Source organism: Rhinopithecus bieti, unplaced genomic scaffold (assembly GCF_001698545.2).
Source record: "Rhinopithecus bieti isolate Rb0 unplaced genomic scaffold, ASM169854v2 scaffold_51905, whole genome shotgun sequence".
NCBI classification, from domain to species: Eukaryota; Metazoa; Chordata; class Mammalia; order Primates; family Cercopithecidae; genus Rhinopithecus; species Rhinopithecus bieti.
In genome coordinates this window covers 842,962-870,449 of record NW_016821253.1, presented here as the reverse complement: position 1 = coordinate 870,449, position 27,488 = coordinate 842,962, and the positions used below count along the sequence as shown (strand labels likewise).

At 46.4% G+C, this 27,488-nt stretch overlaps 1 protein-coding gene and 1 long non-coding RNA gene across 4 annotated transcripts in view; one reads left to right on the top strand and one right to left on the bottom strand.

The window, feature by feature from the left end:
- Positions 1-2,259, bottom strand: part of LOC108520789 (uncharacterized) — a 4,596-nt gene extending 2,337 nt beyond the window's left edge. The window contains exons 1-2 of the mRNA XM_017860288.1: positions 1,748-2,259; positions 1,050-1,378 (exon numbers count right to left, since the gene is read on the bottom strand). Of these exons, the coding sequence (XP_017715777.1) occupies positions 1,050-1,378; positions 1,748-2,017 (599 nt within the window). The 5' untranslated portion in view covers positions 2,018-2,259. The remainder of the gene's footprint in view (positions 1-1,049; positions 1,379-1,747) is intronic.
- Positions 2,260-2,387: 128 nt separating this feature from the next.
- Positions 2,388-27,488, top strand: part of LOC108520787 (uncharacterized) — a 73,940-nt gene continuing 48,839 nt past the window's right edge. For 2 of the 3 annotated variants that reach the window (XR_001883005.1, XR_001883004.1), the window contains exons 1-2: positions 2,388-2,484; positions 23,695-23,830. This is a non-coding gene — a long non-coding RNA (uncharacterized LOC108520787). The remainder of the gene's footprint in view (positions 2,485-23,694; positions 23,831-27,488) is intronic. The other variant, XR_001883006.1, reaches the window with a different exon arrangement.

Below are 27,488 nucleotides of genomic sequence, written 5' to 3'. Positions count from 1 at the left end.
TAATGTGGGGAAAAGAAAGAGAGATCAGACTGTGTCTATATAGAAAGAAGTAGACATAAGAGACTCCATTTTGTTCTGTATTTGAGATGCTGTTAATCTGTGACCCTACCCCCAACCTTGTCCTTGCAAGAGACATGTGCTGTGGTGACTCAAGGTTTAATGGATTTTGGGTTGTGCAGGGTGTGCTTTGTTAAACAAGTGCCTGAAGGCAGCTTGCTGGTTAAAAGTCATCACCATTCTCTTAATCTCAAGTGCCCAGGGACACAAACACTGTGGAAGGTCGCAGGGACCTCTGCCTAGGAAAGTTAGATATTGTCCAAGGTTTCTCCCCACGTGATAGTCTGAAATATGGCCTCGTGGGAAGGGAAAGACCTGATCGTCCCCCAGCCTGACGTCCGTGAAGGGTCTGTGCTGAGGAGAACTGGTATAAGAGGAAAGAAGGCCTCTTGGCAGTTGAGATAGAGAAAAGCATATGTCTCCTGCCCGTTCCTGGGCAATGGAACACCTCAGTGTAAAACCCGATTGTATGTTCTGTTTACTGAGAAAGGAGAAACCCGCCTTAGGGCTGAAGGTGGGCCGTGCTAGCAGCAATGCTGCTCTTTATGCACTAAAAGGCAATGTTGCTCTTTATGCACTTTATGGAGATGTTTGCATACGCATCTCAAGGCACAGCACATTTCCTTGAACTTATTCATGTCACAGAGATCTTTATTCATATGTCTTACTGCTGACCTTCTGCCTACGATGATCCTATTATCCTGCCACTTCCCTTTTTCTAAGATGGTAAAGATAATGATCAATAAATACTGAGGGAACTCAGAGACAGGTGCTGGCGTGGTCCTCTGTATGCTGAGCGCCAAACCCCTGGGCCCCCTTTTTCTTTCTCTATACTTTGTCTCTGTGTCTGATTTCTTTTCTCAAGTCTCTGGTTCTACCTAACGAGAAACGCCCACAGGTGTGGAGGGGCAGGCCACCCCTTCACTGACTATGGAAGGGCGTGGGTGTGTGGGTGGCATGATGTGCTGTGGTATCTGGGGACGGGGTTGTACCCTGTATCTGCATCCAAATCAAGTCCAGCAGGATGAGAGCTCAGAGTTCCAGGGAGGCAGGAGAGGAGCTGAAGTTTCACACAGGCAGCCCCGCCCTCTGCTGCAGGTATGGACACTGGCAAGCTCCATCTCTTGGCCTCTTGGGGTCTGGGCTGCCACAAGGCCTCATGAGGCCGCCTCCTGCCCTGTGAAGCAGGAGTTTGGCCTGAGCTGGCGGGGCTCTTGTTCTGTCCTCCAGATTCTGCTGGGTCCTGGTTCGCACAGGGTAGCGTGAGTCCTGCCCGCACACCTCGCTTCTTCATACTCTCTTCACACCTGTTCTCTTCACTCTGGGTAAGGGAGAGAGTGGGAATCAGTTCTTAAAGGGACCTCACCCTCAAAGTCCACTCTGATAACTAGGAGGCTGTGAAAGGAACAATGTTTTCTAGGAATAAAAGGACATTTTTTCTCTAGTGAACCTGTGTTCCTTTTCACAGACAACAGTACAGGTTTCTCCCTGAAGTCCGAGGGGCGTTTACGTGCAGGGTCTCTGTCACATATAATTCTCTTTAATTTTAAATGACGTTTTCACCGCCCTTTAAAAATGTAAAATTCTGTGGCTCAGAGACTCCAAGGCAACCCCTCATGACCCCGACCTCCCAGAGCTCGGGCCCGGGCAGAATCCTCTCCCTGATCGGGGTGGCTCCTGTGACTCTCGCCTGACTCAGAGAAGATGCCAGGATGACGGCAGCAGGGATGCGGGTCTCCTGAAGCCCACTCCGTCCTGCCGGCTGTGAAGACGTAGCGGCTGCGATGTGGCTCCGCTGTGGGGCTGTGGGCAGGACTGACGGCTCAGGGCCAGCGGGGACAGCAAGCGGCCAGCACTGAGGCCGAGCTGTGTAGCAGGGAGGGAGTGGGCTCTGCCAGCAGCCAGGTCCCGGGGAGGCCGGCCCTTCCCTGTGGCGCCTGCTGATGGAAGTCAGCGCCATGGACCCCTCAAGGGCCTCTACGACCACGAGCAGAGGACCCGGCTGAGGCAGGCCTGGACTCCTGACCCCCCGAAACCGTGAGATAATAAATGGGTGCTGTTCTAAGCCTCAGTGTAGCACAGCAATGGATTATGCATCCATGGGGCTTGGCTATGTCCCCACCCAAATCTCATCTCGTCACCCGTAATTCCCGCGTGTTTTGGGAGGGACCCTGTGGCAGACAGATGAATCACGGAGCGGTTTCCCCCATACTGTTCTCGTGATGGTGAATAAATCTCACGAGATCTGATGGTTTTATGAGGGGTTTCCGCCTCTCAAGCGAGTGAATAAGTCTCGCGAGATCGGATGGTTTTATAAGCGGTTTCCAGCTTCACTTAGCTTTCAGTCTCACTTGCTGCCGCCATGGAAGCCGGTTTCCGCCTTCGCCTTCCACCGTAATTGAGAGGCCTCTCAAGCCGCGTGGATCTGTGAGTCCATTAAACCTCTTTTATATTTGTAAATTACCCAGTCTTGGATATGGCTTTATCAGCAGCATGAAAAGAGATGACTACGTGCATCATAGATTACCAATATCAAACGTTCTTAATTGAGAATCACACAGGAAAGCCCACGGGCCCGATTTAGCCTCTGGTTGTATTTATAGATCCCAACCTAGGAAAAAGTGGGTGTTGAGTAAATATTTTGTAATAAATATCCTAAATATAATGAAATATTCCTACCGTATCATCCCAGCACTTTGGGAGGCCGAGGCGGGTGGATCACCTGAGGTCAGGATTTCAAGACCATCCTGGCCAGCATGGCGGAACCCCGTCTCTACTAAAAATACAAAAATTAGCCAGGGGTTTTGGCAGGCGCCTGTCATCCCTACTTGGGAGGCCGAGGCAGGAGAATTGGCTGGAATCCATGCGGCGGAGGTTGCAGTGAGCCAAGATGCCAAGATAGCGCCACTGCACTGCAGCCCAGGCAGCAACAGCAAGACTCTGTCTCAAAAAAAAAAAAAAAAAAATGAGGAGGTAACTTATTAATGTTCTGGTGTAAAATCAATTGAACTGTATGCTTGTCTTATTTATGAAGAAGAAATTGTGTCCTCAGCTGTGGTCTTCCTCCCTAAATCTGGTAAAAGATACAGCCAGTCCTTTAAAACCGCATACCTGGGTTAATTAATCTAAAAGTAAAATCTTTTTGAGACTCTGTCAATCTTGAGCATGGTGTGTTTGGCAACAAATCTAATTTGCAAACTAAAATAGTGGCTGTGCGTCACCCCCAGGGACTGCTCTCCTTCCTGCCGCTTTGTGAAACCGTGGATGAGAGCAAGCAGAGAGATGGAATTTTAGGGCCCTGTGGACCATCTTATTTGCTAAGATAAAATTTTTAGTTTTAGTAAAAAACACATAGAATTTAAGGACATTTGTTACAGTGAGATTGTGTCAGGGTTACGTGCAGGGGACACACCCAGCTATTTGACGTGGGTATGTTGACGTGCATAGAAGCTAAAGCATTTATCTTAGGAAGCACTGGGAATATGGACCTCTGGGGAACACTAGAGGAAGGGTCCACAGCCAGGTTGCAGGATCAGAACAAGGACCAGCCTGGGAAGTATCTGTAATCGCCAGGGGGTTCTGAGTGTGGCTGGTGGCCCAGGTAACAGGGCCCCTGAGCCGGCAGCTTCAGGGAGCAGCAAAGCTGCCTCTTCAAGCTGTGAATGGCCAAGAACCAGGCCCTGCCAGGGTTGGGGATGCCCCTCTCCACTCTGCAAAGTCCTGGAGGTGCATAGCAGATGGAGACCCTTTAATGAGAGGTGAGACGGAGCCCGTGGGCTGTATCCCCTGAGCAGGCGATCCCTGAGCCAGTAGGTATTAGCCCTAATTTTAATGTGATTCTAACGGAACTTTCTCATTGCTGAGTTCTTGTATACACTGAATACACAGAGTAAACCCTGATTTTTTTTTTTTTTTTTTTCTTTGAGACAGAGTCTCACTCTGTCCCCGGGCTGGAGTGCAGTGGTGTGATCTCGGCTCACTGCAACCTCCGCCTCCCAGGTTCAAGTGATTCTCCTGCCTCAGCCTCTGGAGTAGCGGGAATTACAGGAATTTGCCATCACGCCCAGATAATTTTTTGTATTTTTAGTAGAGACGGGGTTTCACCATATTGCCAGGATGGTCTCAAGCTGTCGACCTCAAGTGATTCACCTGCCTTGGCCTCCCAAAGTGCTTCGATTACAGGCATGAGCCACCGCACCTGCCCCTTTTAAAATTTTTTAATGAAAGGATTCACCTGAAGCACCACTTTGCCGAGCAGACCTTGTCCTCTTTATCTTTGGTCTGTGCTAGTTGCTTTTCGTGTTTCTGCCCGTAGTGTCTGTAGGGCAGTGCACAGGGAATTTATCAGTTAGCGCTGTGTGGCACATGGCAGGGATATGAAACACAGAAATCAGAAGGAAACCCTTCCCTGGGTCAGCACTTTCTCTAGGTGAGGGTGATTTGAAGAAACCAAGCTTTTACAATGTGGAAAATTCCAGAAATAAGCGTGCTTGGGCCCCTCCCAAGTCCCAGAGCCCCGCAGCGCTGCCTGGGAATTGTCTGCGGAGGCCCACGCAGGTCTGCGCTGAAGGCGCTTCTCACAGCTGAGACGGTAAATGCGGCTGCTTTCAGCCGAAGCCGGCGGCTTCATCAAGACTTTAGCATTCTGCCAAATGGCCTAAAGAGCATTAATGAAGACAAGGCGTTGCTAAGTGTGAAATTAAGTCCTTGTAAAAATTTGTTCAGAAAAGTAGTTTTCCTTGCTTCAGAGAAAGACAGGAAATACCTCTTTGAGTGTTGCCGGCAGCATTTGAATAGATAATATAACCAGATTTCCACAACAAAAGTCACATTTACAAGTCTTCATGTTTTCCCGTAATTTCTAAGAGCCATGATTTGGTGATCCTATTCTGGGGAGATAATTGTCTGCAGTCTGGAGGCTGTGTGGAGTCTCTGGCAATGTGATCGATGTGGTCAGGGAGGGCTTCCTTCAGAAGGAGGGGGCACTCTTCCCTCACTGCCAGCATCCATGCCCAGGCCTCTGCCTCCACAATGGCCCCCAGGGCCTGCCTTCAGCATCCGTGCCCAGGCCTGTCTCCACAATGGCCCTCAGGGGCGGCCCTTCAGACACTTCTCGATAGAGTGCTCAGAACTGTCACCTGACTCCAAATATCATCATAACTGATACTTAAACTCACATAGGACTTGAGAATTCCAAAACTATTATAGGTTATCCAGCTTTAAGCTTTACTTTATTTGATCTTTGTGACTCTACAAAGCAGAAAGGAACAATTATCAGTTTCAGAAAGATAAGAAAGCTGAGATTCAGACATCCTAGGTAATTTGTCCCAATTGACTCAGCTTCTTAACGATTGGACTGGCACAAAACCTACGCCCCATTAGTATACGGTGGTCTTTCTCCTAAACCCAAACAGGTCTGGCACATCGTTTGAGAGTAGAGATAGCGGTCCACTTCCAATGCTTGACTTTTCTCCTGGTGAGCTTTCAAGGATAATTTCCAACTTGAAAAAAGAAAGCTGAACAGTCCATGTTCAATGCTTTTGAATTTCCATTTTTGTATTTAACTTTTCTTAAACTCTGTTAGTCAAGATGATATATAAGTTGAATCCACTGAACTTTGGACTTTTGGACAATTTTTGGCATAGGGTCACATTAAAATGCTTATTGCTCCGTGGATGGGTGGGTGAAGGAAATGAACCTTGTTTTCACTTCTTTGTGTGCCTGTCTGGCTTTGATGAGAACTAAGAAATCATAAAATGCATATTCAGTCTGCAGCTATGAATTTTTTTATCAGTTTGATACAGCATGTGGTAGAGGAAGGAATTATTTGCTTGATTCTCAGAAAGGGCAGTGTTACTTGATGTCTCAAAAGTGGAGACATTTTATATCACATTTATTGTCGTGATATAAAATGGCATTTGACCAGAGAACCTGGGATGGCCTGTCTCCACCCCACGAAAATGCTGCCTCTTTCCTAAGCGAAATGAACAGATAGCGCACCATGGGGGAGAAACCAGAGTTCCTCTTGGGACAGCTGAATCCACGTGCAGGGTCCTGTGTGGCCAGAGGTGAGGTGGTGCAGGGCCTGTGGCTCGTGGTCCTGGCCTGCCTGTTGCCCTCCATGGACAGCTGCAAGTCAATGGCTCTGCACATGCCTGAAATTCAACTTAGGTGAATTTTACCCTGCTTTCAAATTCCAATACAGGGAGGAAGATCTAGAATAAAGTATTCTGCTTGGATAAATTAGGGTCCTAAATATTCAGTGCCACTCTGCTGGGCCAGTTGGAGGATGCTGACCTCAGGTGGTGTCCGGTTCCTGTCTGGCTCCCTCCTGCCAGGCTGAGGGGGCGCCCTGTTTAGTGCTGTCTCCAAAGAGAAGGATGGACACACCGTTCTCCCATTCACTCCTGGGGTCCTGTCTGACTCCCTCCTGCTGAGTTGAGGTGGCACCCTGTTTAGTGCTCTCTCCAAAGAGAAGGATGGATGCACCATTCTCCTCCCATTCACTCCCAGGGTCCTGCATGGGGATAAGTCTTACAGGGGGAATTGTTCAGCCGTGTGTACTTCCTGACACTCAGAGGTGGGGGTGGTGTAGGATGGCACGGGCAGCGGGACAAACAGCGAGCTCATCACAGTGTGTGTGCGGCAGCCACGGGGTGTGAGCCATCTGCCACCAGCTTGGGACCCAGGAGAGACCAACACTCTGCAACTCAAGCCTTCGGCATCCAGACGCTTCGCTTCCATGAGGCTGAAGTTCCTCATTTCTTGTCTCGGGGGGCATCTACCTTTGCCTTTTCACTAAGGAGGCATAAATGTCGATCAACCACAGACTTCAAATTGTTCTCATGGTGCTCAGGTCAAAGAGAAAACTCCACGGCACCGGCTGTTTCATCATCTGAAAAGGAACATTTTTCCAAAAGGAATCTCAGCATCCTGGAGAATTCAAATCCTGTCTTGTATGGAAATAAAATAACGACTTCCAAAGAATTCCACATGATTTTTCAGGACTGATTTCTAAGCCAAGTGAGGACAGGAATGAGCTTATACCGCAGGATGGAGAAACAAGGAGACTCTTCGCTTACCCCAGCACACGGTTCAAGCACAGTGCTCTCATTTGAGTGCAGCTGTTTCAACTGAAAACCACCTTGCTTTTGTCAATAATTTGTGTAAAATTTGGGCAAATCAGGTCAAAAATAATAGGAGAGAGCAGATAACATTACAGCTCAGCCTCGATGGTTCTCAGCAGGCCCTTCCCAGAGTCGGGGAGCAGGCAGCTGGCTTCCGAGAGCCCATTAGACGTCATAGAGCTGGGGAGCAGGCAGCCAACTTCCCGGTGCCCATCAGGCATATCTGTTGTGGGGTTTGCATCTCTTTGCTGGGGCTTGCTCTTTCCGGGATGGAGAGAATATGCTCATCCTGTCCCTGAATGCTGCCACCATGGTCTCTGGGCAGCCGGCTGCTCTGGAGGCACAGACTTTACTACCTTCTGTGGCAAGTTCTCAGCAAGAAACCCGTAGAACCTTTATTTTCCTGCAGCTGCGCTCTCTTGCTTTTGTTCTATGAGAAGGTGGAGAGAGGAAGTCTGCTGTGGACTGCAGACCCCAGGCCATCTCCCTCACCTGTGGATCCCGAGACCTGACCCACTTGACATCAGCAGAGGGGAATCCTGTACCCAGGTCACCCCCTGTTGTGATGACATGGGTTTCCCTTGCATGAGCTTTTTCTTATTTTGAGAATTATCCTGTTCTCCTGCTCTCATCGATACTGATATTTGCTCTATCAGTCTACCTTCTTCCGTTTTGTTTCTTGTTATGTTCAGGCCTGTGGATCTGTTTTCCTCATGTATTTTCATACGTAGGTTTCTCCAGAACACTGCACCTTAAACCTTACCTTGCATTGGAATCACGGGGGTGCTTGTTGCCCACGGATCCTGGGGTCCTGCCTGCATTGGAATCACGGGGGTGCTTGTTGCCCACGGATCCTGGGGTCCTGCCTGCATTGGAATCACGGGGGTGCTTGTTGCCCACAGATCCTGGGGTTCTGCCTGCATTGGAATCATGGGGGTGCTTGTTGCCCCTGGATCCCGGGTCCTACCTGCATTGGAATCACGGAGGTGCTTGTTGCCCATAGATCCCGGGTCCTGCCTGCATTGGAATCACGGGGGCGCTTGTTGCCCACAGATCCTGGGGTCCTGTCTGCAGAGTTTTGGATCCCATGGGTCTGGGTGGGATTTTCAAAGAAGTCCTTAAGGCCTCAGCTGCCTCTGCTGCTGCTGCTGTTTCAGCGACTTCACTTTGCAAAGCTCTGCTTTAGAAGGAAAGAACCAAGGGGCCTCCATGGGAGATAGCCCGTCCTTGTGAGGGTGTGGAGAGTAGGTTCATAGCTCCGAGGAATTTCTCACGGGCTCCTTTACGTGTCTTACTACTCAACCTTACACTAAAATAAGTATTTTACTTCAAAGAAGTTCTTAAAATGAGCATTTCCAGACTTTTACAATTTGAACTTTAAGAAAATTTGACTTTATAAGTCATCTAAATCCTCTTTGCCCTTACATTCTGAAATCTAAATTATTAGCAAAATTGATTTTGAATGTGGATATAAAACTTTTATAGGTCAACAACCTATGTGAGATTAGGTAGGCTGAACAATAATTAATCTCAAAACTAAGTAGGAACTGAGCAGTGCAGCCCTAGGTCCAAGTGCGGGGCTCTCAGACATGCCAGGCCTCAGAACCGACCTTGATCAGGCCCCCCACTCCGGCCTCCCTGCTGAGGTCCCTCCTTTTGATGTTGTCTCTGCAACACAACCGTGCTCCTGTGAGGCTGACGTGACTCTCCTTCCCGGTTCTGTGGCCCTGTACCCGGGCACTCTCAGGATGATGTATCTAGGTTCTTTTTCTTAGACTGACCTTGTAGCTTGGCATTGACTTGCACTGGATATTTTTGGCATTCTTTTCTATCCTGCTGTGCTACTGAGACGGGGACCAGACAGATACCACTGCAGAGAAGGTGGTAGAAATAAGGTCTGAGTAGCAGTGAGGAGGTATCTGCAGCAATTGATCACGTCATAAAATGATGCCAGGAAGGGACGGAGAGCTTGGGAAAATGTGTTCTTGTTTTCATTAAATTGATTAGAGGCGACCTGCATGCAGAGGCATTGGGAGGCCAGGATGTTCTGGGTAGAGACTGTGAAAGCTGACCTCAATATTCCAGACATAGGCCAGGTTCAGTGACAAGAGATGTGGGGAGGAGCCTGAGAATGAATAACTGCCACTTTGGCTGAAGGAGGAGAGCCCCTTGTCTGAGTCCCGATATCTTGGGAGACGCTGGGAGACACCAAGCCCTGAGAGGAAGAGCCAGGCGTCCTCATTCCTGTTCGTGCTCCTGACCTCCAGGCTGCTGTCCAGCCCCCACTTCACCAGAACTCCCCTTCTGTCCTTTTCACACTAAACTGGATCCCAGGACACCAACCCCAGGAGGTGCCCTCGGATTCGTCTGTCTCTTCCCAAAGCCATTCAGTACCTTTGGCCTGGCTGTCCTTTTTGAAACACATTTTCCCTGATTTCCAAGAGAACAGTAGGTTGTCCCCCTGGCTTCTGAGCACCCTGGTGTCCCTCCTCAGATGGAAGATTTCTACCCAGCCCCAAACAGGAGAAACCCAGAGAGTCCAGCCCCTCTCCCTCCCAGGCTTCTCATGACATCTTCCATCCCCCAGGCATCACCTGCTGTGGATTCCCTGAAAGGTCAGGTTCACACCTGGTGCTCGCATTTCTCTTCTGAGCCCAGGCTGCCTGCCCGACCCCAGCCCTTGGCTGTCTCAAAGATGAGTCTATTCCAATCTGGACTCTACACTTACCTGCCCACACCCCTCTCTTCCCAGCTCAGCCAGCGGCAGGGGCCTCATCGCAGAGGAATGTGAAATGCAGAAATGCTAAAATTTCGTTATTCCTGTAACGAGTGCCTGATGCCTTGTGCTCTGTGAAGTGCTTTATGCAGTGTTTTCACCCATTCCTCTCTTTAATTGTTTTGCCAAAACTTCCACTGACCAGTGCTGACTATTACTGCCTTGTGCACTCTTCTCTCTTATTTTCCACTGTTATGGCCTAAGACGGGTGAGCTGTCCGATCCTTTTCAAGCCACAGCATTGTTTATTCCTGTTAATCCCAATCACATGGAAAAAAATAAAACCCACAAATACCTTTCAGTGAAAAGACAATTTAACCAATTTTCCTCATTCTGTTATTGTGGATTTTTTTTTTAAATGTAAATATGGGAGTTTGCATTTGCCCTTCTGTTATTTCATTCCCTTCCCTCTGCCTCATGGCTCCAATCTGCCACCTGCTCATGACGGTGACTGCCATTTAATGTCTTAACTAGGATTCTTGGCTTCGTGTGTACTGAAAACTGATAAATGTGCTGTCCACGTCTTAAAATGAAATTATTCACAGAAGTGAGGAATACGAATCCAAACAAGAATCTCTGGGGAAGTTGCTGAGACAAATATAAATTAACCAAATTGTATTATTACTAAACTGAAATGAAAAAAACAAAACACAGATATATTAGTACAGGGATATATTAAAAAGAGTAAATCAGTTCTTAGAGTTCTGTGACTTGAAACCATTTATGGATGTGAGATTATGTAGGTAAATATATAACTAAGCAAATAGAGCAGAAACATGTCAAAACTCCACACACAAATTTCATCCTCCCTGGTTCTGCAGCTACTTAATGCAATAACATTAGAATGTCACATGGAAGGACAGGAGCTGAGGTCACCTGGTTTTCTGGTATCTGGGAAGAAAACAGTGATACTGACCACTGGGCAGACAGGGACTGGAGAAGAAAGCTGTGGGGAGAGTGGAGTTTCCAGCAGGAAAACCTCAAAACAGAGGCGAACTGGAATAGCTGATTTGCAGACAATTGGTAGGGCAGAATATTTTTAGAGATCATGGAGTTGAACCCTTCATTTCACAAACATAGAAACTGAATTGTGAAGATTTGGGGTGACAGAGACCCAGTCTCTTAAAAAAAAAAAAAAGAAAAGAAAGCCAGCACGGTGCCTCACACCTGTGCTCACACCTGTGCTGTTCACTCCCAGCACTTTGGGAGGCTGAAGTCAGAGGGTCACTTGAGGCCAGGAGTTCGAGGCCTGCCCTGGCAACATAGTGATATCTGGTCTCTACAAAATTAAAAACAATAAAAAAAGATGGGCATGGTGGTGCACACCTATAGTCCCAACTACTCAGGAGGCTGAGGCACAAGAATCACTTGAACCCGGGAGGCAGAGGCTGCAGTGAGCCGAGATCGTGCCACTGCACTCCAGCCTGGGCCACAGAGTGAGATCGTATGTACAAAAACAACAACAACAAAAAAGAGCTTAATAATGAGGTCCCCAAATTGAGACTTTTGTAGTGAGGACAATAAGACATTCATCAAATAACTACAAGCAGAGTGTGACAAATATTGTGTAAACATTATGTAAAAGTAAAGAAATAAGGATGCAGCTGTGACTTCTGGTTTGAGACATGGGGTTGAAGAGGGTGTTGGGCTGATGTGGGGGTCACTGAACAGAAAGGAGGAGGAGCATTGCCTGTGGAAGGAAGAGCCCTGGTCGACACTCAGGAGCCCTCGTCAAGGGTCCTTGGGGACTCTTGGGACATACAGGGGAACAGTTTGCAGCCTGAGAGCTCGATACCGAGACTTTATTCTCTTGCTAGTGGGGTGCACTGACCTAGAAATCTAGGCTTCCTTCTCTGGATCACGGGGAGGCTTTGGGAATCCCTGAGCAGGGTGTTGGGCCGGCTGTCTTCAGCGTTCCCACACTGCAGGCACTAACTTTTGACTAACATGAAACTGTCTGAATTTTGGAGATTATGGACTCGCTGTGAACTTGATCGATGATCTAAGCTACAGCAGGAATTTCTGAGTGACCCATATTTTTTCCCTTTTGAAAGTAAAGGAAGTATTATATCTAACTCATCCTCACTAAAGATCCAGACATCGTCTATTAAAAGAGGTGCGTGTTCTCCTTTTTTCCAGGTCTCGTGTGAGGGTTTGCTCCTAGTGAGATTTCCTCCTAATGAGATTTCCTCTCACAGAGCTCAGGGTTGGAAGGCCCTTCTCCCAGCCGAAATTCCTCCCTGCTTTGAGCCCAGCAATCTCTGTGGGGCAGGGGAGGCTGCCCCAAAGGGACAGAGAGAGAGACGGCCTGTCCAGAGACTCCCAGTCCAGGCCCACCAGCTCCCAAGGGCAGCCCATTGGGGCAGGGACAGCTCTAGCAGTGGAATCAGCAGCCGTGCAGGCAGGTGGCTGAGCACCTGAGCACCACGCCCTGCAATGCATCTCAGGGTGTCTGCAGGGACCCTGGGCACTCACTCCTCTGCTGGCCCACCTCCATTCTCCACCCTGAGTCCAGGCCAGCTAGAGCCCGTGGTTTTCTTCCACACCAGCCTGGAAGCACCTTCTGGAGGCCGGCCCTGTCCCTCCCCTCACTGGACGCTAGCGGCCTTTCCCTGTGGCTGCAGGCCTGTGCTCTGCTCACACCCACCTTTTCCTTTGGGACGCTCTGTCTCTGCTCTCACCTGAGAAGCCCAGCTGGTGTCCTCCCCAAAGACCTCCTTGTGTCAAAATCCTCTCAACACCCTGCTAAGCACAGCCATGGGCCAGGTTGTGCAGTGCCTCAGGATGGAGATACTGACTGTCATTAGGTTAAGGTGAGGGCATTTAGGGTGGGCTCTAATCCAAGATCACTGGTGTCCTTATGACAAGGGGAATTTCGACACAGAGACGGACAGAGGAAAGACAGAGGAAGAGGCCTGTGGACAAACCAATAGCCGGTCTCAAAGCCTTGCAGTGAACCCACTCTGCAGGCCCCTGGAGCCGGGACTTCTGGCCTCAAGAACTATGAGACAATTTGTTTTTAAATCCTGTTGTTTCAACCCAAGAATGGAATTTTGTTTCATCTGCCACGGGAAGCTCGCACACCCCCTTTCCTACATTCCCTGCCCCAAATGTCAGCCTTGAGGTCTACGCATATGACTTTACATAAGGAACTCTTCTCTGCCCACAAGACAAGAAATACAATATTGGGGGCAGCAGGTGGTCCCATGTGCCCCTCCTATGAGCCCAACAGCAGCGGGGCAGTGGTGGGAGGGCACAGATACAGGGAAGGGGTCCTAAGGCCGGGGTCCCTGCTGCGATTATTGCCCTCCTCCCACACCCAGCCTCCTTCAAAGACAAATGAGCAAGTGGCCTGGCGAGGTCTCCTCTGAGGAGACTCAGGGAGAGTTGGGGGCTGGGTGGTCCCTCCCTCTTCTCATCCCCATCGACCCCACACTCAGCATTTCTAGACTAAAGCCCAACAAATGGAAGCCAAACAAATGGAAGGACATTCCATGCTCATGGATAGGAAGAATCAATATTGTGAAAATGGCCATACTGCCCAAGGTAATTTATAGATTCAATGCCATCCCCATCAAGCTACCAATGACTTTCTTCACAGAATTGGAAAAAAACTACTTTAAAGTTCATATGGAACCAAAAAAGAGCCCTCATTGCCAAGACAATCCTAAGCAAAAAGCACGAAGCTGGAGGCATCATGCTACCTGACTTCAAACTGTATTACAAGGCTACAGTAACCAAAACAGCATGGTACTGTACCATGGTACCAAAACAGAGATATAGACCAATGGAACAGAATAGAGCCCTCGGAAATAATACCACACATGTACAACCATCTGATCTTTGACAAACCTGACAAAAACAAGAAATGGGGAAAGGATTCCCTATTTAATAAATGGTGCTGGGAAAACTGGCTAGCCGTATGTAGAAAGCTGAAAATGCATCCCTTCCTTACACCTTATACAAAAATCAATTCAAGATGGAGTAAAGACTTAAATGTTAGACCTAAAACCATAAAAAACCCTAGAAGAAAACCTAGGCAATACCATTCAGGCCATAGGCATGGGCCAGGACTTCATGACTAAAACACCAAAAGCAATGGCAACAAAAGTCAAAATTGACAGATGGATCTAATTAAACTGAAGAGCTTCTGCACAGCAAAATAAACTACCATCAGAGTGAACCAGCAAACTACAGAATGGGAGAACATTTTTACAATCTACTCATCTGACAAAGGGCTAATATCCAGAATCTACAAAGAACTTAAACAAATTTACAATAAAAAAATCAACCCCATCAAAAAGTGGGTGAAGGACATGAACAGACACTTCTCGAAAGAAGACATTTATGCAACCAACAGACACATGAAAAAATGCTCATCATCACTGGCCATCAGAGAAATGCAAATCAAAACCACAATGAGATACCATCTCATACCAGTTAGAATGGTGATCATTAAAAAGTCAGGAAACAACAGGTGCTGGAGAGGATGTGGAGAAATAGGAACGCTTTTACACTGTTGATGGGACTGTAAACTAGTTCAACCATTGTGGAAGACAGTGTGGCGATTCCTCAAGGATCTAGAACTAGAAATACCATTTGACCCAGCCATCCCATTACTGGGCATATGCCCAAAGGATTATAAATCATGCTGCTAGAAAGACACATGCACACGTATGTTTACTGTGGCACTATTCACAATAGCAAAGACTTGAAACCAACCCAAATGTCCACCAGTGATAGACTGGATTAAGAAAATGTGGCACATATACACCATGGAATACTATGCATCCATAAAATACTATAAATACTATGCGGCTATCCATGTCCTTTATAGGGACATGGATGAAGCTGGAAACCATCATTCTGAGCAAACTATCACAAGAACAGAAAACCAGACACCACATGTTCTCACTCATAGGTGGGAATTGAACAATAAGAACACTTGAACACAGGGCGGGGAACATCACACACGGGGGTCTGTCATAGGGTGGAGGGAGAGGGGAGGGATAGCATTAGGAGATATACCTAATGTAAATGACGAGTTAACAGGTACAGCACACCAACATGGCACACATATACATATGTGACAAACGTTGTGCACATGTACCCTAGAACTTAAAATAATTAAAAGAAAAAAAGAGCCTGACATCCCCCCCCTCAAAAAAAAATATAGCATTGCAAGAAAGGGAGATAGGAGGGAGAAAAATGGGTAGGAAGGAGGAAAAAGGAAGGGGAAGAGGGGAGTGAGTAAGGAAGAGGGAGAGGTGGCAGGAGGAACAGGGGAGCCGGAAGGAGGGTGTTGAATCCCAGGAAATGAGGATTGAGATGGAGTGGAAACAGGAGGGCGGGGAGGATGAGAGGATCCTGCCTGAGCCCCAGAACCCTGCACAGCAGTTTTTAGACTGGGAATGGAATTCAGAGTCGGGAGGCCTGAGCTTCCATCTCAGTGAGATATGAGAATGCTGACCAGTCGTGTGGTTAAGCAATGCACAGAACTGTTTATACTTCAGACACAACATCTCTAGGGTGGCAGCGTGTCCCAGCCCACGTCTGCTCATGCCTATGCACCTGCCTCTGTTTGCCTGTCTCCATCTATCATTGATCTATCTACCCATCTCTGACTAACTATCTATCTATCTATCTATCTATCTATCTATCTATCTAATCTATCTGTTTATCATCTATCACCTATCTATCGATCTATAATCCATCTATCAATCATCTATCTCTCCATCTATCATCTATCATCTAGATATCTATTGTCTGTCATTATCATCTATCATCTAGATATCTATCTATTGTCATTATCATCTGTCATCTATGATTATCTATCATCAATCTATCATCTTTCTATCATCCATCATTATATATCATCTGTCTACGATCTATCTACCTACCTACCTATCATTTATCTATTATCTATCATCTATTTATTGATCTGTCATCTATCTATGATCTATCATCTATCATCTACTACCTATCATTATCTATAATCTATCACCTATAGCTAGCTAGCTATCTGCCTATCATCTATCATTATCTATCATCTGTTTAACATCTGTCATTTATTATCTATTGTCTGTCATCTATCATCTATCTGTCATCTAGATATCATCTATCATCTATGTATCATCTATCACCTATCATGTATCCTCTATCATCTATCTACGTATCATGTATCTATTATCTATCTATCATCTGATTGTCTTATCCCTCTAACTCTATGATCTCTCATCTGTTTGTCTACCATCTATCTGTATGACTATCCATTATCTATCTGCGTATCTATCTGAAAGTGCTTTGCAATCAGCATAGCACATACGTGTTTTTAGACAGATGGTCTTTCGGGGATCTGACAGATCTGAATGGTGATACAGACAGTGTGATTCAGACACTTGAGTTTCCCTCTGTCGGGAGCCACAATATCTTCTTGGCCAGTGACAACTTCTGTCGGGAGCCACAATATCTTCTTGGCCAGTGACAACTTCAGCGGAAACTCCAGACGACTCCAAATTGTGGAGGACAAAGGCCGCTTACCCATCACACCTTGTCCTGCAACCATCGCGCATGAATGTTTGGCCTCCCTGCAGGGACTGTGTGTCGGTCCTCCCACAGGGATGGAGTCAGGCTGCGTCCTCACGCCTCTGACAGGCCTGCTGCACACATAGAACACTTTTGATCAGCGACTCGTGTAAAATGCATCAAGCAGTCCAACTGTAGGAAAAGTGTTCACAACCACAGAGCCTCAAATAATGTTGCATCTCTAGCAAGACTATCTTTTTAATATCAGAAAATATTTTCCTTCACGAGTGGAAAAAGCATTACATTTTGTGGTCATTTTTGCACGAGTCTAACAAATCTCACCCCAGTGCCATGAAGGACATGTCCCAGGTTTTGTCCTGACAGAGGTAGATTAGGTAACTATGAGCACCCGGCATGGGGCGCTTCCCAGATCCTCTGCTGTGGGAAGAGGACGCAAGTTCAGTCTCGTCTCATTGGCTGATGATGCAGTTTGTTTTTGTCCACCTTAGAAGGAGCTTTTCACTTTACCAGTGGCTCTTCTGAAGACACTTGGAAGCACTGTTTAGGTCAAAAGGGGAGATACCTTTAGGTTCTTTCTGCCACAAGGGTACTTTTTTTTTTTTTGGTGAAAGCCCTTCCAAAATTAAGATTCCAGCTACCGGCATTCTCTAATAAAGTGTCTGTGATCTTGCCGTCTGAGGCACATGTTGCCAACTGATTCGCTTGTTTAATCTTCAAAGATAAATGCCATGCCACACTAATGGGGAAAGAGATTATTCATATTCACAAGGCATTTTCCAGAGAGAAAGAACTTTTAAAAGGCTTTCAAGAGCCATACTGAATTTACTATATGTTTCTGTGGGTAGAAATCATAGCCAGAAATAGACATTCACTGATTGATTGCCTGTTTTCCATGAAATATGGCTGGTTCATAGGACAAAAGAAGCTCAAGAGTCTGTTTAGAAATGTGCATCTTCCACAGTTAGAAATAAATTTCAAGGTTAATCATATTGATTTTCCATGAAAAATTGATAGAATAAAGCATCTTCTGGGTGGTTTCAGGGAAAGTTAATCTCATGATTGCCAAACTCTATGCACTTCAGCATAGTGTGAGCATTAAAGGCCACTTCCAGCCAGATCAACAGAAGGTTCAGCAATTTAATTCCTAAGCTCCTGCAATCCTGCTTGTGTTTCATAATCAGATGACACACTCCAGTGACTGTGAGGAATTCCATTTTTTTTGGTGAAATTCCTTCCACAAATAAGCTCATCACAAGTTGGATTAAGAAAGAAAGCCACTCAGCAGTGCTCACAGAAGAATCGATGATCTCTCATATGCTTTTCCTTGCATAAGGATGTCATAGAATCTTCTTGTGAGATAATTTTTTGAGTAATATTTCTTTATGCATAAATCCTTTGTGGCCCAACACACTTGCCTACAAATAAGGGAATCAACTCCTGGAGCCTCGTGAAGGGGCGTATCTGATCAATAATGCACACTGTGAAGTGGAAAGACTTTTGTATTCATGTATGTGAGGGGAAAGACCTTAGTATTCATGTATGTGAAGAGGAAGGACCTTAGTATTCATGTATGTGAAGAGGAAGGACCTTAGTATTCTTGTATGTGAAGGGGAAGGGCCTTAGTATTCATGTATGTGAAGGGAAAGGACCTTAGTATTCATGTATGTGAGGGGAAGGACCTTAGTATTCATGTATGTTAGGGGAAGGACTTTAGTATTCATGTATGTGAAGGAGAAGGGCCTCAGTATTCATGTATGTGAGGTGGAAGGACCTTAGTATTCATGTATGTGAGGTGGAAGGACCTTAGTATTCATGTGTGTGAAAGGGAAGGAGCTTAGAATTCATGTATGTGAAGGGGAAGGGCCTCAGTATTCATGTAGGTGAGGTGGAAGGACCTTAGTATTCATGTATGTGAAGAGGAAGGACCTTAGTATTCTTGTATGTGAAGGGGAAGGGCCTCAGTATTCGTGTATGTGAGGTGGAAGGACCTTAGTATTCATGTATGTGAAGGAGAAGGGCCTTAGTATTCATGTATGTGAGGTGGAAGGACCTTAGATTTCATGAATGTGAGGGGAAGGACCTTAGTATTCATGTATTGGTTATGGTTTTACAACTAAATTACATTGGACAAGTTATTCGGACACTCCAAAACTCAGTACGCTAAATTCATAACACAGGAGTAATATCAATATCTACCTCATAAGTTAGCATTAAGAGGAAATATATGTAAAGTGCCTAGAATATGGGAAGCTTGCAGAAAATGTTGGCTAATTCGTTGATCACTGTCATTCTCTTCCTCGTCATCACTGTCATCATTTGATGTGTATTTTGGAGACAACATTAGTAATCAAATCCCATAAATGTCAGCACTTAGATTCCACAAGAAACACTGGAAACGTTACAAAAGGCATTGAAGAGCTGAGTGTTCCTCTCATTCTACAAGTTAACAAACTTCCATGCTGTGTGTGGAATGGCAAACCAGATGCATGTGTGTGATCCTTCAGAGGGAAAATAAAGCTGTTCATGGCCGACTTACACACACATGTATTCAAAACACAGTATGTGTGTTTCCACACTCAAAAATCTTTTATGTGGAAATTATTTCGAGTAAAAGTGTGACGGAGACTGTCAGTTCCCCAAATCACCTTCCTTCTTCTCCCGATCACAGCGATAATCTCCATCTAACCTCCACCCAATCTTCAAAGTCAGGTATGGCCATGAGTTGAGTCCCAGTCGATGGAATATGAGTGGAAATCATCCGTGCGAATCCCAGACCTGGCTTCTGAATGCCCCTGCACAGTGTGGTACCTGCAGGGATGCTGGTGCTGACTGTGTTTTCTTTCTAAGGATCTTTTCCTTTTCATCCTATTTCCTCACAGGCTGCCAGAGTTACATTTCTGAAGCACAGACCTCCCTCTTATGTTCCTCTGCCAGCTTTCCTATTGCGTATGAGACACATCCCTAAATTCACATGGTGATAGCCAAGGCCCTTCATCATCTGGACAGCACCTGGCAGCTCCCACCTGGCCACCGTGCTTAGTGGTCCCCGCTTGCCAGAGCCTCTGAACATTCGCAGAGCTCTGTCCTCGCTCCACAGCTTCTCCTGCGGGGTGTCCTTTCTGGGTGCTGCACCCACAGACGCTTAATCATTCTTCAAGACACAGGTCTGATGTTGAAGTTGTGTTTCCTAAGTTGCCTACACTGCTGTCTCTTCTTGGAGCACTGTCACCCCCTCTGCTAATATTTCACTCCTTAGTGCATATTTTATGCAGTTTTCACAACACTATCACTTTCCAGTAGAACGTGAGCTCTGGGGTGCAGAGGCTGTGGGGTCATCCTCATCTCCCTAGTGCTGAACTTGGTTTCTGACTTGCTGTGGGCCCTCAGGAATGTCTGTGGAAGTAAACTGGCTTGAATTCATTAAATAAACCAACTCAGCTTATGAGAAGGCAGAGTGTCAAGATGTGGGGTCACAGCACACAAAGGGCATGGCAGAGGCACAGCAACTCCCCTGGTGACCCAGTGCAGGCGAGGTCGCCAGGAGGAAATGAAACCCCAGCAAAATTTCTGGATTTGAGAAGCCTCTGGTGTCTGGTTAGTCCTTAAACAAGTGCTGACTTTGGGTTTGCCTGCATTGGTCAGTTAGACTTTCTTGGTTCTGTGGCTTAGAACTGGGAAGCGGCCTGGGGTTTCTTGACGTCGACTCATATGTACGGCAAATTCAATAATCTATTTTCTGGAATTAAATGTCTGTCCAGTTTAGACTCAATTTAAGGAAAGGAATAAATTTAGCAATACACGTAGGTACGTTGATCATATGCGATGTGAACTGGGGGATTAGCTTGCTGCTTAGAGATTTCCTTAGCGATTCCTCATCAGTAAAATGAAATGCTACTTTTAAGATGCTGACAGAAGTAAATACTTTTTGAACAAGGCAGATAACAGATACAATTACACAGAAACATTGCCATAAATGTGCATGATCGAAGGGGTTAGGGGAGATATCTGTATGGGAGAAGGCAATCTGGATGCCAAAAGCCCAGCAGGCTGTGGAAGAAGGAGCAAAACTCATGGAGAGTTAGCAAGGGAAGCCTCAGAGACTAGGAGTTGTTTGAAGTTGGCCATAAAGAACAGAAGTTGGCCATAAAGAACAGATAGCAATTTGACTACAATGAAATAAGAAACTGTAGTTACTATTTTAGCACTTGGTTTCATGGGCACATGACAGCTTTTTATTTTTTCTGATAAATGTGCAGGTTTCCTATATATTTTTAATGTCTCCAGTTTTTTTACTTCCTTTAGCAAATGACGTTTTACCTTGTGTCTTAGTTCATTAAGGCTACTACAGCAGAATCGCACAGGCTGGGTGGATTCTAAACCACAGAGACATGTCTCACAGCTCTGGAGGCTGGAAGTCTGAGACCACGGTGCTGGCCCATGCGGTGTCTGCAGGGTCCTGTTCCCTCCCAGACGACACCCTCTGGCTCTGTCCTCACATGGGCGAAGGGGCAGGGCAGTTCTCGGGGCCTCTTCTGTGGGAGAACTCATCCTACTCAGGAGGGTTTCACCCTCATGCCTTCCCAAAGACCCCACCTCCCAACACCATCACCCTGGGGTTAGCATTTCAACATTTCAGATCTGAGGGGACATACATTCAGTCCACTGCACCTTGCATTTGGGGACTCTGTGTCCATAAAGACTCCAAATTGTCCAAACTGAATTTAACATTCAGGTCATGATCATCAGAATAACTCCAGCTAGTTCTGACCCTGAAGGGAAGAGATATTATTTGTTCAAAGTCACACTTCTTTACTGTCCTTTCCTAACGTAGTCTACTGTTTAAATAGAATTATAAAATTATGTATTAAGTTTATCCTAGTGGAAGGATAATGATGCTTACTGAGGTGTGGCAATCACATTTTAAAATACTTATCACTTTATAAGCTTACATTGAAAAGACACGTATTTTCTTTTCAGGTGTACTGATGAATCAAAACAAAACAGTGAAAATTATCTAATATCTACTGTGCATCAACCATGGGCCATTGTTCTAGGGCGCTAGAGAGGATAGGGGTGCAAACAGGATCAGGGCATTGTCCTGGCCAGGCAAAGAGCTCAGCATTAATGGGGCAAATATCTATCTACAAGAGTTCTTGCGATCTACAGAAAACGGCAGTAAGGGTATGATTAGCAAAACCAAAGTACCAAGGAAGAAGAATAAAGGGAGGAACTCAGTGTAAGCAGATATGCTGCATGGAGTAAATGCCACCTGACCTGACATTTCAGGAGGTGACGTCACCAGGTGGAAAAGAAAGATGTCTGTCCCTAGATGCAAAAGCTTGAGAGAGCCTTGCTGGTGACCAAGAGCCCGGGCGCCAAGGCTTGAGGAGAGCAGTGGCTGGATCTGGTCCGAGAATTGCAAACGGTGTGCTGTGGCCTACAGATAAGTCCAGAAGCTTTGATCTCTGTGAACTCTTTTTTATCCCATTCTTCTTGGAACAACAATACAATATCAATCTTCCTCTGCTGCCCCTGGGTGTGCTTCTCCCAGCCAACAACGTTCCAGAGATTGCCACCAATTACAGGAAAAAAATCCGTACTCCTCCAGCAGGAGTTTAAAGCCTCCTCTTTTCTCTGTCCCCCACCTCTGTGGTCTGACTTCCACTCCTCTCCAGCAGAGATGTGCTTGATCCACGCACGCCTCCTTATGCCGCTTACAACATTGTTCCTGCCGGGAAACGTTTCCCAAATTCAACCCGATTAAAGGGAGGGGAGGCGGGAGGCCAAGGATTCTGCATTTATCCAACAAAGAGAAAATGAATCTCTTAATTAGACAGTGACAGTTGGCAAGGATTGGCATCTGTATATTTTTGACAAAGAAGAACCAGTCGTAGGCTTTAGAGTGGCAAGAGACTTCAGAGGTGATCTCATTGAGGGACTATGTCACATTTCAATCTTCCTCATGAAAAAGTAAGGAGACCTCTGCTCTACTGTAATTTTAACCCCCTTCTAGGGAATTTGTTGCCTTGCAAGGCAATGTATCTACTTGCCACATAGTTTTCCCATCAATAAAGTGACTCCACTATAAACATTTGCAAAGTTTGTACAGTCTCATAACAGTAAAATAAAACAGTAAAATTTACATGATTTATTTATTTCTGAATTTCTGATCACATAACTGTATCTTAAAACAGGGCCAGCTTAGCACTATCATACATCAGTGAATTTCGATGTAGGCAAATTGCTGTAAATAGACCTGACATATTTGAAGTGGACAGATTAAGGTTGGAGCAGGGCTATGACATTTTCTGTCTTATGAGGTAGTCAGCTCTTTTGACTATTGTTTGAATCAGTGATTTAGAAAGGATTTCACCATTTCCTGTGACTTACTTTAACAATGTGTACTATGTGCATTCGTTCTAATTAACGTAGATCATTAATAATTATACTAATTACTAATTCTTTCTTATTCAGAAGTTATTTCCAGAAGGACCTAGTGGGCATTGAAAGTGGGCCAGATGAGTATTAAACTTGACCCGCTTTGGAGACTTTGATAAGTCTGTGCTTTAATTAACTGGTAAATTTGAGGTTATGAAGCTCAGGTAATTAAAAATGTATTTTTACTTAAATTGGGATATATGAGACTTTACTTAATGATCTATACAGGAAATTATGGAGTATATATAATATTTGGAACGTGATTCAAGATGCTTTAGCTTGTAAAGTACTAATATAATTTCATGATAATCTCAAATATAGACTAGATAAATTCCTGTTTTAGATAAGATACAGAAGAGTGCATTCTTAAGCAGGTCCACACTAGTTAGAAAGAATGTGGCTGAAAAAAACATTTTCTGTATGGCTGTTATAGGAAAGATTCTCCTATTCCCACTAAGAACATAGCAAAATTAACTCCAGATACATGGGCTCTGTTAAAAATTGATGAGTTATGGAAATGCAGCTTAACCAACACTGTTTAGTTAAAATCCGCTCCTGGAAACCTTCCTGCGATTCTTATCCTGCTCTTGGAGCCGCTCAGACCTCTGGGCCGATCTCCTCTGCACCAGCCCTGCCCTGAGGGCAGGAGAAGCAAAGGGCCCCCAGCTCCCAGATCCACCCGCCCTGCACTTAGGGCTCTACCGACCATTTTAGCTGATTAGAACATGCTTTTGTCTTGCCTTCCATCCAGAGGCTGCTTCAGCTCCTGAGAGGGGGATCCTGGCCAACAGCGAAGAGGGAAGGAGCTCTGCCGGCCTGGGTCCCCCGACGGCTTCTGCCGCAATGTCAGTGACATGCAGAGGTCACCTGCACCAGACACACCCCAGGTAACTCCTCAGGTTACTCCCCAGGAGCTACAGCTTGTGCCAGCACAGGAGCAGGGCAGAGCCTGTGGCATCAACACCCAAGAGGTGGGTGTAGATGAGACAGCCAAGTCCTCCTCAGCCCCACAGATGTAGAGAGACAGACCAGTCAGACCCCAGCCGGCATATGTGGACTGGACAGATACAACCTCCGGCTGGCAGGGTGCAGAAGAGACAGGTCGTACCCCTGGCCGGCCAGGTGCATGAAGGACCAGAAGGGACAGGTCATAACCCCCAGCCTGGTAGGTGCAGAAAGCACAGGTCATAATCCATGGCTGGCAGGTGCAGAAGGGACAGGCATCACCCCAGCCAGCAGGTGCAGAGGTGCCCTTGCAGTAGTTGGATGTGAGACCAAGAAGCAGAAGCTAAGGGAGGGGGGCTGGGACATTCCTGGAGATCAGAAGCCAAGGCCCGTGCCTGCCCCAGGGCTGACGCCACACATATCCCAGGCACTGGGGACCGAGGTCAGTCGATGGGGCCCTTAGCAGGACTTGCCTCTTCCAGACTTGACCAGAGAACCCGAGCATGCTAAGGGTGACTTACGGACGCCATCAGGTTGGGACAATTCCACAGGAAATGGACCATCAGCCCTTCTTTGGCCCTTGGACTCTCCCCCCCGCCCCCACTGTGGGTGAACACTGCCTGTTTCCTGTGCTCTTGGGGGAAGGGTCTGGGCTCAGGGGTCACCCCTGCTCGTGTCAGACCACGGTGTGCTCCCTTAGTGCTCCCTGTGTGCTCCCCTCTGGGCTCCCGTGCCTCGTGCTTCCCCTGTTCTTCTCATGCTCTCCTCAGTCCTCCCTTTGTGTTTCCTCCATGCCCCTTTCTATGCTCCCTCTCATGCTCCCCTCCATCTTCCCCTCTTGTGCTCCCCTCCCCTTCTCCCTCCATGTTCCCCGCCCTCCACACGTGGCTCCCTCTCTGCTCTGCAGTCTGAGCTGTGAGGGCCCAGGTGCTGCTCAGCTGCCAGACTCCTGCCCCCCATCCTTTTCCTAACCCTCCTGTAGTCCTTCCTGGGAGCCCCCACACCAGGGCTGCCAGGGAGGCCTAGACAGCCATGCCCGCCATCGCACATTCATCCTGGCCCAGAAACACTCACAAAAATTATGCTTCCACCTTCCTGCGCTTCCTTGTTTTTATGAGAATGATGCACCATCATTCCAGGTTTAGGAAGCAGCGAAATACGAAATACGTCTCAGCTGTGCGAGGCTCATGTAAATCACCTTTAAGAAGTGAATGAAAGTGTTACACTAAAGCTTTGTGAGACAGCCAGAGCCTGTTTCCCCCATAAAGACGTTTACACCTGACACGTATGTGAGAATATTGCCAGGCAGTTGAGCTTCCTCCTAAGGGTCCGAAGGACTGAGGAAAATAGAAACAGAGAAAAGAAAAGGGGAGTGTGTGTAAGGCAGAACAGGCCGAGGGCAGAAACCAAATCAGCTGCCTGGTATAAAAATGTGCTTTAAAATAAGATAAATTATGGGATTTCATGTTGTTCTAGGATAGCGTACATGAGGGATAAAATCTACTCCGTTATTAACTGATTTCGTTTAGTTTGCTTTAATTAGAAAAACGATTACAAATAACTAAATGCAAAATTAACAGGTTGATGAGTGGCAACAAAATAATGGGTCCCATGGTGATAATTATGTAAAATATGTAAAATCCGTGTTCTAATCATTGATTTACCTTAAATAAAAACATTAATTTGACTTTGGGTTGGCTGAAGATATCGGCAGCCACCTGAATCTAAATCTTCCCAAACATCTCCAAGATGAGCATGAAGAACTACTTGGCGTAGAGCTCTCCCCTCGGCAAGCCTGGGAGAGAGACACACGGTGTGTTTCAACCACCTGCAGGTGAAATAATAAACAACATCCAACAGCAGATCGATTACCTTTGATCCCAGTGAACACAGTGGTGGACACTGAGGAAAGTCCAGGGACGTGGACAGGAGGGACATGGAGAAAAGGAGCAGGAGCTGCTGTTAAGCAAAACCCACTTCGTGGTGGTAAAACTGCAGAGAAGCCTCCCCGGGGCTGGCGGCTCCAGGGAAGGGACACATGCGTCTCCAGGACCTACATGGCATGCCCAGAGCTGCTTTGCCTCCAAAGAAGAGGGTAAATAGAAGGAAGAGGCACCCTTAGGAAGCAGAGGGGTGAAGAAATAAAAAGAAGCGAGAGAGGCAAATGTGGGGTTCTGCAAGACCAAAGAGGAGCAGAAACTAGAGGACACACCACCTCCCCTGGGACAGCAACGAGAAGCGGAATGCTGCTGCACTGACAGGAGAGAGCTCTTGAACAAGGAATCCCATCCACTGCCTCTAACGGCCAGCTGCACGGAAGAAATAAGCAAACAAAAGCAGCCCAGTGTTACAAAAGGCTATTCGTAGAAGAAAACACAAAATGAGAATCAAGCCATTTCAGGTGATAAAAATGCACTGCCAAGAAACAGCTGTGAAGGAGAAGGGACCTGAGCACAATACTGCACCTTCAATTAAATAGCCTCACCAAGCAGCTGGTTGTACAAGGAAAAGGACCTTGTAGCAGGAAATATAAAAATGACCAAAACCAAGAATGACTGGATCGAGCGACAATTTGAGACATTCAAGAAAGGCAAGAAAACAAAAAAGATTAAAATAAAAATGATTTATGAGCGTTCTCCAGTGAAACAGAACCCCTGGAATGAAGAGTGAGCTCATGTAATTATGGGGCTGGCAAGTCCACAGTTTGCAGATTGGGCTGGCGGCTGAGACCCAGGAGGGCCAGCACTCCAGCTGGAGTCTGAAGCAGGTGGGCTGCAGAGTTCTCTCAGAGCCAGGGAGGGGGGTCTTTAGGCCTTCAGGGGTGCAAGGCCTGGTGCAACCCCCATGTTATGGAATCTGCTTTTTACTTAAAGTCCACCAAAGTAAATTAATCTCATGCACCGACATCCTCACGAAAACACCCAGAATAATGTTTGACCAAAAACCTGGGCACCCCATAGCCCAGGCAAGTTGACACATAAAATGAACTGTCAAAATGAGTTACATAAAAAAAGGGTCAGAGTGACATTGGTGACATGCAAGAGAGCCAACAACAGCCAGCATACATGTGACTGGAGTCCCATACAAACCCAGGGCCAGAGCTAGAGAAACTAGACTTAGACAACTTTTCCAGAAACAAAAGAAGCATTGAAGCTACATGTTAGGAGGGCCTGGTGTATTTAACTGAGACATAGCCAAATAAAACTATTAAACTTTAAAGATAATGAAACACAATCCTAAGGGCCTGAAGATAAAATATCACATTCCTCATCCAGGCCACAGAACAAAGTAGGCATCTGACTTCTCAAGAGTGACCTGCAGAGTGAGGCCACAATGGGGCTGCGTCCCAGAAACCCCCTAATGGAGGTGTGAGCACAGGATCCTATGCCAAGCCAAACTGTCTTTCCAGCATCAAGGCTATAGAAAAATAGTCTTAAGCATGCTACAAACTCAGGAAACGTACCTATAAGCACTTCTCGAGGGATTTACTCCGGCAAAAGTGTCTGGAGCAATTATAGGTATCACTGTGTTGATCTTTCTAGGAGAATACATCGACCTATAGACCACCTGGTCTCCAACATCTGAAAACAGTCGTTTCTT